The sequence below is a fragment of the Pungitius pungitius genome, chromosome 12, assembly GCF_949316345.1.
Source record: "Pungitius pungitius chromosome 12, fPunPun2.1, whole genome shotgun sequence".
NCBI classification, from domain to species: Eukaryota; Metazoa; Chordata; class Actinopteri; order Perciformes; family Gasterosteidae; genus Pungitius; species Pungitius pungitius.
Window position 1 is genome coordinate 2,905,031 of NC_084911.1, and position 15,887 is coordinate 2,920,917.

The following is a 15,887-nucleotide window of genomic DNA, read 5'->3' on the forward strand; positions in this document are numbered from 1 at the left end:
AATTGCCCCGCCTTTAAAGGAGGAAAAGCATTCCGCGTTGGGACGCGGCTCCTTAATGGATCCCAAGAGGCTCTCGAGCCGCCATGGCCTCGCCTGCAGGCCCGAGGCGCTCTGCTGGTCTGTTGTTACGCACCCGGTTGGTGTCGGTGACCTTTAAGCTGTGCCAGCACATGCGTATCGCATCCCTCGGTCTCTCTGTCTTCCCCCGGTTCACCCCCCCCCCCCACAACTCCGACTCTTTCCGGCCTTCTTTGAAATCGATTCTTATTGATTTTTTCCCGCACTCTCTGAGGTGGAGTCCAAAGAGGGACACAAAGGAGATAAGGCCACGGGGCGAATTGCTGAAGTAACTCTGCTGTACTGCGGGGGGGGGGGGGGGAAGTCACATGCTGGTCGAGAGATAGCGGCATCCTCTGATTTCCAATGATTCACGGAGGGGGGGGGGGCTGAAAGACAGCTGCTCTGAGATGATGGGAGTCTTGAGAGGAGAGACGCCAGGTGACCTGGTTAAATGCTCACAACATGAACCCCTGTATTACACTAAGCTGTAGGAGCCAACACGTGACATGAAGAACATCATTTGTGTAGAGCTCGGACTCCACTTCATTCAGAGGGGAGATGATGCATCGATCCGCTAGTTACTAGACATCGAGTGCTGCCGTGTTCAATGGTCTTCTTCCACATTTAAAGCTACTGAATTAGCGGTTGATGAATCACAGCTGGTAGAAACTGCCTCGTCTAAATTTCTTATTAAAAAGACTGTGATGATGAATATAACTGGATGTCCCCTTTATGAATAAAAACTGAGCCCCGACATGCTTGCGTCTGCACATCTGAGCAGCTAAACCGGAGGAAAGCTAGAAATAAACATCCCGCCGACAAGTTGAGGCCTTGAGCTCAGCGCCGCGCGCGGATTTGTGTGTGTTTGTACTTGCTTGGATCTAAACAGGATGAAACCGGGGATCTTTGCACATTCAAAATAAAAATAAAAAACTTCAAAATGCGCCTGGTGCTGCAGCAGCAGACCACCTGACCTAAACTCCGTGAGTGATGACACACAGCTTGGTGTAGCTGCAGTGGCATTGCTACAACAGGTTTGTGTTCATGCTGCAGCAGTGAGCCTCTGAATAAACCCATGCGGGGGCCTGTTTGTTAGAGAGCAGCTCCCTCTGGTGGCCGAATGAGCGCGTCGACACACAAACAAGACACCACTGAACTTTAAACAGTTTTAATCCGATTTGTCATTTTATACTTGCATTGATAAAACAACAAAGTATTTACACGTTTGTCCTTTTGGTGGAAAAAGAAAAATGTAAAAGTGCATACATGACAACAAGACAAAAAAATAAATTAACATTGAAGATTTGGACCTATCCTGATGAATTATTGAATGTCATTTGCTCAGCTCTTAGAGATAAAAAGATTATAAAACAAAAATGAAATACAGTAAAACAGGATTCATTTAAATTTTACAAAATGCTTTTTGAATGATACAATCACAAGTAAAAGAAGGTCAAAGTGGAGGCGTGCTGTGCATGTAGCACTAGTGTTGCTCTCTATTAGCTTAGGGAACATTAAAATGAGACTCATGACATTCATCCGTCACGCTTTGTTCTGCTTAAGGCTGCTGAAAGGTTTCAGTAATGTACGTTTGTAGTGTTTACATCACGAGTCCTTTTAATATTAACGTACTACAGTACCGGCAGAATCTGAAGGATTTAAGGGACTTCAGTTCCAGTGGTTATTGCAACTTTGATTAAGTGGTACAATTGCTGATAAAACATGTCGCACATTTATTACGGTTTCACCTTGAACAAGATGAACTTGTGTGACTCTGTAACCCAAACCACAACAAGTCAATGTGCAGGATTATGCATGGGGACACACAAAGGGGGAGCCTTTTCCAAATAAGAATAGTGGTGCTGTGTTTGAGCTTGTTGTCCTTTGTTTTCCTGACACACCGCATGTTATTGAGTAAAGAATAACGATTGCAATATTCGACTCGGCATTAAACGCTGCGAGAGGTTTTAACTGAACATTTACTTTTTTCATGTGATTGTTCGTTACGTACTCAAATATAAAACTAAAAATGTTCTTTCATTATTGCCTTTAACACTTGCATACATATATGTGTATCTATTTATTTGAGTTGCCACATCTTTGATGCAGCTAAGAACATTTCAACATTCTGTTAGCGCTGAATTAATGGAGGCTTTTTTTTCTTCCTTTTTTTTTTTAAACATACACGACCACATCGAGGGTTGTTTCTCTCTGCTGGTGTTCAACAGCCAAAACGAAAAGAAGACAGAACCCTCCCTGTGAGGCCGGAGCACCCAGAGAGCACAGATCAGCAGAGAAAACATACGGGAGGATGATGTTTAAGGGGAATCTTTTTTTCTTCTTTTTTTTTTTTAACTGTACCATTAATATTCTGTCATTTACAATTTCTTAATATTGGAAATGTGTGCAAATGAAGCAATGGGATACAACAGGCTGCTCTGCTCTCTACGCTACAGAGTCTTGCATAGTTAATGAAACACATGCATTAGCGTCAGCATGCAAAACTGCATTCCTTAATCATTTTCTACGTCGACGATAACTGCAGTAAAAGGAGAAGTGATTGTGTAAAAGGCCCCGATTCATTTTCTTGTACGTTTTACATTACTTTTTGACGTATTTAGATGCACTACAGAACGCGTCTGGTCTTCAATGGAGCTCTCAGAAGTAGCGCCTCTAGCTTGTTTATTCCGATGGGGAAATAGCTTTTGTAATGTTCCTGGTGCTCCACACAGGACCACAGTGATAGACCCCACACCCACACACACACACACACACACACACACAGGCAGCTATGAACACAATCCAAACAAGTCCTGGGTGAAAAACAGAAAGCAGCTTCAACACGGATTCAGCTCAGAGTTGCCTACACAACAGATATCCAGTCATTAGTGTCACAACAAGTCCCCTTTTTAAAAACATCTTAACTAAAATCAAGAACCCTTGCTGTCGTCTGCTGACCTTTGGTTGACCTAACGCGCCAACACGTCCCGGTGAAGCTTTAAAACGATGCAAACAATGACGTCAAATCCTCCTGCTTCGAGTTCCTGATCGGTTAAAGTAGAAAAGAGCAGCTACAGGAACAGCCCCACATCTAAACCGTTGCACGTGGTCACATGGTCCGGGGCGGTTTGAGCACAGGAGCCGCTACCCCCCAACAATGGGTCCAAAAAAAAAAAAAAAAAGAGTCCCACACAGACGCACGTCAACGCGTCGTGCTGCGGCCAAACCAGCCTATCGGCACCTTGGGAATAATGGTGGGTGGAGTTTGGGTTAAACACCTTGTCATATATTTAGCTGCCATTGACAAACCGCTTCATGTGACCCTTTGCACATGGCAGAATGAGATCACATGTCTTTGGTGGCATTCAACAGACACTGTCGCCCGGGGCCCGCCGCCGATGTGCTCAAACCCCACGAACCGGCCGCTTCAACAACACGCGCACGCACGTTCAATCGCAGCGCCAGTCCCTTTGAAACCATCTGAGAAAACGTGTAAACTCGTAGGTTTTGGAGAAATGCTGTAGATCTAGAAGTCAAAAGATGGTGCTGAAGAATGACGCACTTACTAATGGTTGGATAACAACGGCGGAGCCACATTCATTTGAAAACACGCTCTGTGCTGGCGTAGAATAGATAGATCCTGCAAATGCACGAGGGGGAACGGTTCAGCGACGAGGCCAGCGAGCATCGGCTGCACGTTCCCCCCTCAGCCTGCACAGAGGCAGTGGAAGTGGGACTTCTGGGGACTGAGAAGTGGCTGGCGGTCCTCTCCACGAGGCGCCGAGGTGTTAAAATGAGCCCCGACTCGTGGAGATGGATGAACCCCCGTCTGCCAAGTTTCACGATATGTCCGCGTGTGTGTGTGTGTGTGTGTATGTGTCTATATTACTGGTCTGAGTAAATGAAAACTACCGGAGCTACACAAAGTGCGAACAATAGAACATTCCTAAGTGATGCATACAGTAGTGGACTACTATGTGGCCAAAAGGAAATTATTTGTTTCCATGTACAGGATTCAAAAGGCGCTTAAGATCATTTTTATCTCGGTCATGGAAGAAAGAAATGAGTTTTACTCTCTCTATATATATATATATATATATATATTCAGTCAATGCCTGTAAAGATATATTCATATACACTTTGATTTTAAAGGGCTTCTTTCCAAAAACACAACATCCCTTTGAGAAAAAAGTAGTATCTGATAAAATACATTTCTATCAAAAAAAGTACTAGTATTACAACAAAAATAAAGTCTTAAAAGATTGGAAAAGCCGCCTTAATGCGCGTACCAACTCTGATCGCTTTGGTCCGAGCCTGCCTTCACCGCTCTATTCAGATTATTCTTATGTTAGTAATCAGGAAGATTAAAATGATCTGTTATTTGTGTCTTCAGGCGATATGATACGTGGCGTCTCTTCCCCCCCCCAGCTTCAGACACGCTACCTATTAACCGGCGCGTGGGGTCCTTGGCCCCCGTTCTTACGCAGCGAAGCGCATTCGAGCGCATGAGCATTTATCCAGTTTCAGTGTTTGTGTTCACTGTCTGCTAATGAGGGGCTTTAAACGCTTTTAAGAAAAGCCGTGAGGTCACAGCATCAACACCCCGGCTCACTCCCATCTGCACAGACTTCCCCCGTTAAGCTCTTTGAATGCACCAGCTGCTGCTTTTCAGATCTTATTCCGTCAGCAGGAAGTCTAACTAAACTTAATGTCTGCAGCTTTTTTTTTTTTTTTTTTTTTTAAAGGACAGAACCAGCGTCTGGTCTGAAGATATAGAAAGATAATTGGGTTTCAACATTCCGACGGGGGGGAATTCTGTGAGCCGCACAAAGTCCCGACAGGTAGGTCGGCGGCGACTCGTGTGCCCCGAATGCCAGGAAGCGGCCCGTCACGCCCAGACCCCGCTACATGCAGCCCATGCACCGCGCCGCGCTTTGCTACGGAAGAGAATGGCCGCCCGGGATTCAACACCTCGGACGCAGAAAGCATCCCCGTCACAAGTGCGTCTCCTTACTGGAACCGAGGCACAAAGAAAATAGCTGCATTGTGTCGAGGTCAGCGTCACTGAGGCCTCTTGGCTGCGCGCGCGGGAGACGGCGCGCCCGGCGACAGCTTCCGGGAGGACGGCGTCCTTTCGAGAGGCTTCTTCCCGCTCGGGGGAGGCTTGAGACTCGCTCCGGAGGTGGAAGACTTGGACTTGCCGACGTTCAACAGAGTGCGACTGAGAGAGCCGGGGGGCTTGGAAGACTCCTTCGGGCCCGGCTTTGACCCCTCGGCGCCGGCGGTGGGGGTGGGGGCGGGGGGCTCGTTGGCGTGCGCGCTCTGCCTGCACGTCCTCTCCGAGGCTTTCTTGCCGAGCAGGGCGCTCTTCCCCAGGTCGGCCGAGCGGCGGCTCTCCCTCTGGCGCAGGGCGCTCCTGAAGAAGGACAGCCCTTTCTCCTCCGAGCGGCTGCCGCGCTGCGCCTCCCTGGCGGAGGCGCCGGGGGAGCGCAGGCTGGCGACGGAGGAGCTGCTGCTGGAGCTCCTGACGGACCTCCTCTCGGGCCGGGCGCCCTCGCCGCTCCCGGGGAGGGAGGCGCGCGCCAGCGGGCTGCCGTGCACAGAGTCCCTGCTGCAGCTCCTCTCCACCAGCCTCCTCCGACCGCCCGCCGAGCTCTTGGCGGGGACGCCGGGGTCCTTCGGCGCGGTCGGCGACGGAGACGCCGAGGACTGAGGGGCGGAGCGGGCCGGCTTGCGCTGCGGCGTGGCGTCGGCCTTATTGGTCTTGGAGGGCGTTCCACTGGGCGTGGAGGTGTTTTTCTTGGCATTCGCCGCCTTCCCCTTGGCGACGCTCTCCTTTTTGCCTTTCACGGGGGAAGCGCAAGACGTCTCGGCGGCGCAGCCCTTGTGGGCGGAGCACAGACGTTTTTTGCAGGTTTTCTCTGGCTCTGCCTTGCCAGCGCTCTTTGAGGAGCTCTTTGAGGAGCTCTTTGAGGAGCTCGTGTTCTCTGCCTTCGGGGCGAGCCCTCTGCTGCTGCTGCTGCTGCTGTTCCGTTTCTGCTCTTTGGACAGAGCCGCCTGGGCGGGGAGAGCGTTTTGGTCGACAGCCGTCACCTGGTTGTTGTTTTCGGTGGCCTCGCTCTTGGCGCCCTTCTTCTCCACCGGCGTGGGAGCCCGGCAGTACATCATGTCGAGGAACCGCGTGTTGTTGTCCTGGTCGCCGAAGTCGCTCTCCATCATGGACAGCGGGGTCCTGCTGCCGAAGTAGCGCTCGTGCTTACTGTAGCTGCCAAAACAGGACGTGGAAACCTTGTCGTCGCAGGCCTCGCCTATCCTCTCCAGGGGGGGGGAGCAGCGGGAGTCCAGGGAGAAACGGGAGGGCGAGTTGGACCTCATGTGCAGCTTGGCGGAGAGGGACCAGGAGGGCTTGATGCCGCTGTCGCTGAAGGCTAAAGGGCTGGCGACGGACGACCTGGAGGACGCGCTCTGCCGCTGGATGCTGCGCACAAAAGGGCGGATGGAGAAGCCCCCTGGAACCAAGAAAAGAATACGTGGTATTTAACTACCTTTAGTCATTTAAATAGCTTTAGCAAACATAGAAGTCTCTCAGTCAACTTGCTGTTGTCCACTTTTCTGAATTAACTTGAGCAGAAGGTCACAGTGACCCAGTTGATTGGATGTTTTAATCCCCTGCTGCGAAGGGGGAGGGAGGGAGGCGGGTCGGCTCCTAATTAGGAATCGAGAGCAGTGGTGCATTTCGCCAATGAGGCCTTTTAGCTCAGGACGTTCTGGTTCCACCTGGATTGAATGTATCCATCCAGAAAATCGGGTTTTTGTGGCATTTGTAGACATCTTTTGTCTTCCGATGTAATGTAAATTTTCAGTGTTGTGAAACCTAGCTTGGGTCAAACCGGCCGTAGTGCTACACCCGCAGGCTTTATATCATCTTTCACTCTACATTAGTTTATTCAGCTAGATTTTATGTGGCTGAAAACTAGTAAAATACATCATTTGGCAGCAGAAGCCATAACGATGTGGGCGAAGGTTGCAGTAAAACATTTATTTTGGGGACTTTACTGACTGTCCTCTGCAGGGTTTAACCCAGCCTACTTTTAGGCTTCCAACAGAAACATGGAGGAGAATTGCACGTGCAATGTGTCCTTTTCTCGGGTTTCGGTCTTCTGAATTAAGAACAAAAAGTCCAGTTTCAAGTCAGGACGGCAGCTGCTCGTATGCGAAAAAGAATGCAACCGTGAGCACATTCTCACCGTCATCTTCACCGCGCTCCACTGGGAACTCCACGGACTCGGCCAGCGACGCCATGGAGGTGCGCCTGGACGAGGCCCCGGAGGCCAGGCTGGCGGGCCTGCTGCCGGGCAACCTGTTGATCCAGTGGTCACACAGGGACGAGCTGGTGGAGCCTGCGGAAAAAGGCCAAGAAGATCCGCCTCAAGCTTCAGAGCCACCGCATTCCCACCGTAACCCTTCTGTCACGTCGGTACTGGGGCCGTGCTCATGCAGGTATGGGGATTAAAACCATGGGGGGGGGGGGGGGGGGGGGCGAACTGTAGCAGACCAATACCGACCGGCGACCGAGCTGTTGGCCGACCAGGAGGGGATGACGGTCCGGCGCTGGTAGAACAGTATGTAGGCCGTCTGCTGGCACACGTCGTCGTCGGCTACCGGGGAAACCTCGCTGTCATCGAAGCAGTACCACTGACCGTCAATGGAGTTCTTACAGTAGGCTGAGGGAGCGAAGCAAAGGGTTCACGTGGCTGATGAATACTCCCCCCTCCCCCCACCATTCCTGGTCGTGGTATCACCTGTGTAGTGGCCTCCGTGCATGTTCCCGTGGTGGTTGCACACGGCGTAAAGGTCGTACAGGTAGTCGTCGGGGTTCCTTCCCAGCCCGTACGGGCGTCTCCATGGCGACCAGTGGGAGGGTAGGCTCCAGCTGCTCTGGCTTCTCTTAACCACGTGAGGTGCCATGTCCATGCCCATCAGCGGGAACCTCACCATGTTCTGCATCTTCACCCTCCGGTCCCCATCCTGGAAGATCAGAGCACAGCAGCTGGGCCCTTGTTGCACGTCGCAGTCGCCGCGGATGTTTGATTGACAGCTCTTCAGGTGAAAAGTGCGTCAGAGATACATTTCGGCAAAATCTCAAGCCGTTGCCCATTACAGAATGAAGTCAAATACAGAAAGAAGCAAACAGTGTAACATTGTTGATCTTTATACAAACAGCAGATGCCGTTCCGCCCGTGTGTGTGTGTGTGTTCGGCTGAGCTCGGATACCTGTCGGAACCGCTTGAGGTGCAGTATGAGCACATCCGGCAGCGTCCACAGGCTGAGCTTGATGTGGCCCTGCTGCAGCTGCTTGCAGTGGGGACAGCGCCAGGCATCGTCTGGGGCCAGCTGAAACACACACACACACACACACACACCACACAGAGCTCAGGAAACAGCTTCTCCCTCTCTCCTTTCCCTCCTGCACAGGGATCGCAGGCGATGTAGGCCTGTGCTTTGTGAGGCTGTACTCAAGACTTCTACTTCCCACTGGCGTGAGCCGAGACCAATTGAAGCCGTGTTTCCTAATGTCAAACTAGTGACTGTGCAGTAATCCGCCGTGTTACCTGCTCCTCCTTGGTGTAGAGCTGAAAGCACTGCGCCAGGGTGCAGGCCTGAGGCTGATGATGTTGTTCCCTGTGCAGATACACGCTCTCGGCGTCAGGAATGTACTCCTCCTCGGTGTGTCCGAACAGACTGTGGGAACAAGGAGCGCAGAGTCAGCGGAGGATCGTACGGTCTGCTTATCATCAGTAAGCTGAACCAGTCTGACACATGATGATCTGACTGCGTAGTACTTGAAGTGTCTGTGAAAGAATTTGCGGTTTGAAAAGGGGCTGAGATCAGCTTCAAACATTAAGTACAGGTTTGAGTATCGGTTTAATGTCGTGCAGGGATTTTCCTCCACATGTTTGCCAAAGACTCTTTGCTCGGGCCAAGATGAAGATCAAGATGAAGGCGCCCGCACCGGGTGTGTTAACCACATGTTGTGTTTGGCTTCAGTGAGGAAATAAAGGGCAAACATGTTGCTGGTTGCGTGACGGCAACTTTAAAAACTCTGGCGTTTGCCGTGGTTCAAATTAAGACCATGAAGGGGGTTATGGGTCCTTGTGAGGATAATGTCAATAACTCTAACCTTCAGGTTTATTGGGATTTGTGCCTCACCTTAAACTGCCAAACCGTCTCCGTACCTGGCAGGTAAAGACGCAGCCATGTGTGCGATGCGTAGTCTATGTGAATGCGACTTTGTGACAAGTGGTTTCCTTCAGGCAACGAGCATGAACATTATGTTGAGAAAGGGAATTTGATGAGCCAGTTGACTTTTGGTTTTAATTCCGTTTTTTTTTTTTTAATTCACGTAACAATGTCACGATGACAAAGTTATTCAAAGGAACGGTTTAACTTTAGTTTCTAATGAACGCTCTGGTTCAAAGTGATCCAAACTCAGCAGGCAAAGGTCGACAACTGGCCTCCATTTTATTCTGTGCAGAACAAACTATGTAGATAAAAGCAAACATTAATAATTCATCTTTTTCACTCACTAGTCTTTGGTCTCTTTGTCCCACTCAACCACAATCTTCACGTGTGGTGGCCCCCCTTGTCCACAGGACTTGTATGCTCTGTAGTGGAAACAAGGATTTAGGCAGGGGACCTTCACAATGGGATTTCATCCTGGTTTATGTCACCGGAGCCCTTAACAAAAAATACAAGTTGTGTGCAACATACTGTAAATGCCGTGTACAATGGGTTCAGTGTGGAGGAGATGTCTTTAGAAGATGGTTTATAGTGACTTAAATCATTGTTACTCTCAAAGAGCGGTTAGAGATGAAATATTATTTTACATCTACATCCATTATGGAATTGTGTGTGAAACATTTCCAGGGATTTTAGTTGTCAAGTAAGAAGGAATCGATCAGCCAGTGATGCCAAAAACTACTTTTGACCGATGCACCTCTACTGAGAAACAACGTCGTGACTCGTTTTGTTGTTGGGAACTTGTGTGTGAAACGAGCCAAACGTGCTGAGCGGGAACTTTTAACAAACAGTCTTAAACCACGTTGGAACATGTTAGCGCAGCAGGCCGATGAGGTCATGTGACCCACGGTCGTGCATGTGTTCAGTGTTCAGTGGAGGACAGGACGACAACATGGGAAATGAAGCTTCCGAAGCCCGGAATGACCAAATGGCACGTCATTCCTAATTAACCCCAATGTGATGTACACATCCGTAACAAACCGAGCTGACCTTTCCACGGTTGGGTGACACAGTGGCCGCTCATCTTGCGGAAGGAGGTAGGTGATACCGACAACGCCAACCACGCGGAGGCTGAAAGGTCCAACCTACGCAGAGACGCCGTAGTTAGTGCGTAATGAGAAAAAAAACGTGGCGTGACATTTCACAGTGGAGGCTCACATTTTAATACCCAATAGTTTTTTTTTTTTGCCATTTGCTTGCTGTGTGCAGTATCAGCTTATTTAATGTGCAGGACAGCAGTTTGTTCTCCTTCCTACCTGAATGTAGACCCCTGGCCTCAGAAGGTGACGCATTTTCTCCAGGATCTCTTTCTGCAAAGCGTCCCAGGTCACAGTGCGCTCCATGTACAGTACGAACGGCAGGCCGAACCTAAAACGACAGCCAGCGCGTAGCACCATCAGCTCTAATTCCAACAGGAAACATGGCCGCCACAAACAGCATCACGGCCCATTAACCCATTGACTTTGTTGTGGAAACTGGAAATGAAAAAAAAAAAAAAAAATGGAATATTGTGATTGCAGTACCTCTTTCCTTGGTGGCCGGTACAAGCCCTGTTGCACACCAGGAGGATAATCTTTTCGGGTCCCAGGTTTTTATTGGGTGATGCGGTTATCGGGGTCACGGCCCCTTGCATGAAAGATGGAGTCCTGCTGATTTCTGTCCCATATTTTAAGTTGTTGTGATTCAGGTTTGCCAGAAGACTTCCTGTGAAAGACACAAACAAATCAATGGATTCCCCTCTGTACATTTAACGAGGGTAAGAAAAGATAGCTACGCTCAATTTACCTCGTTTTGTGCGTATATTTTCCAGTTTGAAGGTCTCTGGTGTCTCAAAGGCAAATATAGAATCACTCTCTTGGATGATGTCAAGATCATCATCATCATCGCAAAATGAACGATGAAAACCATCGTAGTACATTTCAGTCAAAACAAACTGAAAGAAAAGAGCACATTCATTTCATGTTTAATACTATAATAATAATTATGACTCTTGTTGCAGCTTTAATCGATGTTAGCCCCGAGTTGTCGTCTGTCTGTTTAAGTCCACTCCATTAATAAAAGTGGGTTTATGAGAACCTGCAGCTCTAGGAACAGTGAGGTGACCTTGTGTGACTGCGACATGGCCTCTCTGGGAGACCCTAAGCTGACACGAGACAGGAATAGTACCTGGTCCGTTGGGATCTTGGTCTCTCGCGACACGGCATCTCTGAGGCGAAAGACGGTGCTGTTGAGGGGAACGGCGACTCCGATCCTCATACAGTGAGAGTACTTCCCCTGGTAGACCACCGTCACATACAGGGGCCTGGCCAAAACAGGTAATGCAAATAAAAACACTGCCAGCACTGACGGCGCTTCTTAAAGCAATCACACTGTTGTTTTGAGTTTAATTGTGCAAACTACAACTATGACCCCCTCGTGCCCCAGGGGTCGACTCACCGTGTGTGCGGCAGGGGGATTGGCAAGGAGATGCAGAGGAAGGGATCAAACGTATTGCTCTGCTTTTGGCAATGCGGGCAAGTAAGAGAAGACCTGTGGGGCAAAAAGATTGAACAGAGAGATAATGTGGCCGGAGCGGTAAATTAAACGTGGCAGCATCATTCGATATAAAATGTACCTGTACTGAGCCTGAAACAGTTCTTGTACAAAAGAGCCGGCAGAGAGGGGGGGGGACGGCCCCTCTGAGCTTTGATCGTCTTCTTCAATGGGTGGCTGAACAAACACAAACAGGTTCTACTGGTCAGATTTACCATTCTTAAAGACTACCACCGGGTTCAGCTCCAAGGCATAAGGAGGAAAAAACAAGACCGGGCCCGTCTCCATCAGCAGGAATGTGACTGCACCCCATTTGAAAAGAGGCACCGAGGGACCAGAATCACTTAAACACGAGTTATGATGCAACGCAGGTCAAATGTCCTGGAATAAACACATTGGAGTTTCCCAGATATAAAAGGACCACAATGCTATGCTTTTTAATAATAAAAAAACAGATGCCCATTACAACTCACTCAAGTCCTATAAATACCTTTATAGCCGGCCTGATGTTGGGGTTGACTGTGTTGAGGTCCTCGTGTACTCGGTCCAGCAGCCACAGCAGAAACTCCTGAGCATCGTGCTGAGCATTCCCTTTGAACTGGGTGGCATTCTTGGACACAGCATTCTGCACCAAACGGAACGAGTCAAGGGTCACAATCCTGCGGGGGAGAAACGACAGCACTCCACGGTGTCAACGTGCATTTACCTTAAAGTCCCTGCTGTGCTGCGGGGTGTACTCGAACGTCCACAGAGCCCGCACGAGTCCCGACAGCTGCTCCGTGACCTCCCCTTTGGACAGAGGACCCTTCTTCCGCAGGTGCACGCCGTTGGCCGGCGGCTTGCCCTCATCCGACTCGTCGCCCCTGTAGTGCTCCAGGACGAGGTACTCCGCGAAGAGCTCGGTGTTGCTGAGGCACTGCAGGACCGCGTTCATGAAGCAGGTGTTCCCGTGGTTTTTGAGGCCCGACACTCCGGGAACTCTCTCCCCGGACAGGAAGCCCGCGAGGTCGCCGTCGTCCATGGGCACGTCTTTGCCCCCCGGTTTAAAAGTGGAAAAGCCTCCATCGTCTTTGTCCTCGTCGGCCGGCGCTTCCGATCCGAAGGTCGACAACGCCGTCAGGGTCCTCAGCACCCTGCCCATGAAACTGCCCACGGAGCGGACGGAGCCTCGCCTGAAGAGCTTCTTGCCGAAGCTGGACTTCTTGTCCTTGATCGCCGCCTTGCAGGACATGGTTGGTTCAGACATACGCGCCGTGGGGAAGGGGAGCCGTCCGCCCGGCCGCTCTCCGCTGCTCCATCTCGAAACACCGAGTCAAGCAGGGAGCGCTGGCGGCGTCAGGTGCGCCGGCTGACCGCAGCCGGTGGAGCCATTTCCGTCGAGGTGTCTTCTTCCCAAAGCATGCAGATGTAACTTAGATGTGGGAATTCACTTATCCGTTAACGTCGGCATTCCGTGCTTCTGCGGCCGTGGCAAAACATAAATAAACAACGGCCAATTACCCGACGTAACGCCTTAAGGAGCGTAACACAAACATCGCTGCGGTGTGTTATCGATGCCCGCAACGTGTTCCAAGGGGGGGGGGGGTTACCTTGTTGTTGCGGTTCACTGGCCGACCGCGACGAACCAACATCGGCTTAGCCGTGAGCGAAGTGAGCGGGGTTAGCCACCTAGCTGACGCTAGCGCTAGCTACAATAACAACACGGGCAGCAGAAACGACGAGCGACCGGTTTGGCCAAGATGTCCATGTTCACCGGAAACTGAGAGTCCGCCATGGTTTGCAGGGCATGCCGGGTGAAATATAAAGTGAGTCCGACATTTGGTCAACGCCGCATTTGTCTCACATTTAGAGGCAAATCCGGGCTAACCCCCCAAACTGCAGGATGATGCTACTTCTTCTTCTTCGTCTTCTTTTTCTTTGCTGTGGTTTGTTTTGGCAGCTGGTGAGCTGGTTTACCGGCACGTCAGCGCCCCCTGCTGGGTGGGAGGTGGAGCGGTAGCCCGGCGGTACTGCAGCTGGAGCTCTTTCTCTTGCTCACAGGAACCCTGTTTCTTTTCTTAATAAAATGAATGTGGACCTGGCTATTTTAATGGCCAATGATCAAGGTGTGCGTACTGATCAATGCTGCTCTGCTTTAAGGAAGAAAAGGTGTAGTAACCTTTATTTCGTGTTAGAACCATTTATAGATTGTTCAATATGTGTACTATATACATTCTTAAAAAAGTAATATGCATAACTTTGAACAGGCTTTACTCAAATTCTGTTTATACTTAAAGCTGCTTAAATTTGAATGCTACCCAACCCACATAATAGAGACACATTGTATCTATGTCCCTTAATATAACAATGATTAACACCATGCTGCTATTGATTTTATTGTTACTTTCATCCTTATCCATGTGATTTAAATTTGAGAGTTTGAGCATGTCACTTGAAAATGAAGTGTTATCTCCTTTGAACGGCATTTTCTGGATATAATAGTGTAGCTGTTTGAGTGGCAGATGTTTTGTGTTGTGCTGATTAGCGTCTTGTTCTCACTGATGGAGTGAGCTGTATCCTGTAAACACTTCCACTGATTGGCACACGCTTTTATTGTGTAGCAATGCACCTCTGATTGATGTCACGGCAGGGGGGCCCGGGGGGGGGGGGGTGCATCAACAGTTGGCACACGCGCAGAGATCAAAACTTTGGAGAAATGCCTGTCTGGGGTTTGGGAGCCCTGAGAAGCAGATGAATCAGTGCTGCAGCTTATTCAAAAGCGCGTTGTCATGAGGCAGACACACGGGGTGCAGTTCTTACACACGACTCACCACTGGGTGGCTGCACATGCCTCTCAAACCAGCCGTCTTTTTCTTGGTATTATGAACTTCCCTCCGGGAGTCTCTCACTCCACTTGCAGGATCCTTATCTCGCGCCGTGACGGAGGATGTTGAACAGGCCGTTACGCCCTCAAGGGACAATTTGTGATTACCTTTGACAATTAACCTCAAGTCAGTACTTTGGATTTGAAAAAAAAAACGGCTCTTTGCCGCTCATCACTGAACAAATGGGTCAAATCTGAGTTGGCCATGGAAACGCGTTGATGTGCGAGCACTAGGTTGAGCACTCTGTATTGATCCGTCATCTAAGCGGGAAATGCTGGTCAACGGGAAGCATTCCGTGTGCATTTCAAATGGTGAGACAATATGGTGGGGGCTGTGCACCATACATGTACAGCGAGAACAAAGACTGCCTGCACAGTTGAAGCAGAGACTACAAAATAGAGGATCTGAATGAGTGAAGACGCGATTTCAAAGTGAGAAAATGTGGGGTTTGACATTGATGGGAGCTACAGTTTTCATAGTACCGGACTGCATCAAAGTAATAATAAAAATGAATGAAATATCAATAATGAAAAAGGAGAAATAAAATATCTACAAAGAAAAAATGTAATCTAAGTCTGAATGAGTGTTGGACTTGTTCTGGTTATTACTAAATCCTTCACTTGTTACTTGCTGTCATCACAAGCAGTCGGGGCCAGCTGGGGAACTTCTCTAATGATGTGTCCATGGAAACAAGGCAGAGGGTCACATGTGCTCCATCCCTCAACACGGGAAAAGCCGTCTGTTCCATTTTGCTGTAATATTAGAATGAAGTCCAGCTTTGGTTTTTTCCTCTTTGATGGAATTAGGTTGTTTCTGGTGTCGTTTTTCTCCCCGCCCGTCTGTCTTTTAGACAGCTTCCTTCAGGCCTGAAACGCAAACGCTTAAACGTTGAATTTGAGGCGTCAAAAGGGATGTCACGGCGACTACGTCCAGCTCTTTCTTCAGAAGCGACTCTGATTGAGCCATAAGATAAACGTCCCTCCTTTTATATGCATCGGGGAGAAAATGGCAAAAGAAAGAGCAAAGAAATCAAGCCTTTACCTTTTCAATTATCAAGTTCTAATGGCAGTGGCTTTGAGAAGAAAGCAGTGTCTTTTTTGAACTCTAGCTATTATCTCCTTGAATGCTCAC

At 49.4% G+C, this 15,887-nt stretch overlaps 1 protein-coding gene across 1 annotated transcript; it reads right to left on the reverse strand.

Annotated features, from left to right (window-relative positions):
* Positions 1-1,212: 1,212 nt before the first annotated feature.
* usp31 (ubiquitin specific peptidase 31) lies at positions 1,213-13,819 on the reverse strand. The gene is made up of 17 exons (XM_037476394.2): positions 13,482-13,819; positions 12,599-13,351; positions 12,383-12,517; positions 11,975-12,069; positions 11,797-11,889; positions 11,527-11,662; positions 11,146-11,293; positions 10,884-11,064; positions 10,617-10,728; positions 10,351-10,445; positions 9,648-9,725; positions 8,673-8,802; positions 8,335-8,454; positions 7,863-8,088; positions 7,626-7,784; positions 7,308-7,460; positions 1,213-6,569 (listed from the first exon to the last, which is right to left on the reverse strand). The coding sequence occupies exons 2-17, from the start codon at positions 13,136-13,138 to the stop codon at positions 5,122-5,124; spliced, it is 3,849 nt and encodes a 1,282-aa protein (XP_037332291.2). The 5' UTR covers positions 13,139-13,351; positions 13,482-13,819; the 3' UTR covers positions 1,213-5,121.
* Between the last annotated feature and the right edge of the window lie 2,068 nt (positions 13,820-15,887).

Bases quoted from the DNA above. Each gene is read 5' to 3' on its own strand.
- usp31 (XM_037476394.2), bottom strand. From the start codon at position 13,138: ATGTCTGAACCAACCATGTCCTGCAAGGCGGCGATCAAGGACAAGAAG. The intron at 11,294-11,526 runs GTACTATTCCTG...CTTTTCTTTCAG, and splicing joins CCAAGATCCCAACGGACCAG to TTTGTTTTGACTGAAATGTA. The intron at 10,446-10,616 runs GTAGGAAGGAGA...GTCTCTGCGTAG, and splicing joins GGCCAGGGGTCTACATTCAG to GTTGGACCTTTCAGCCTCCG.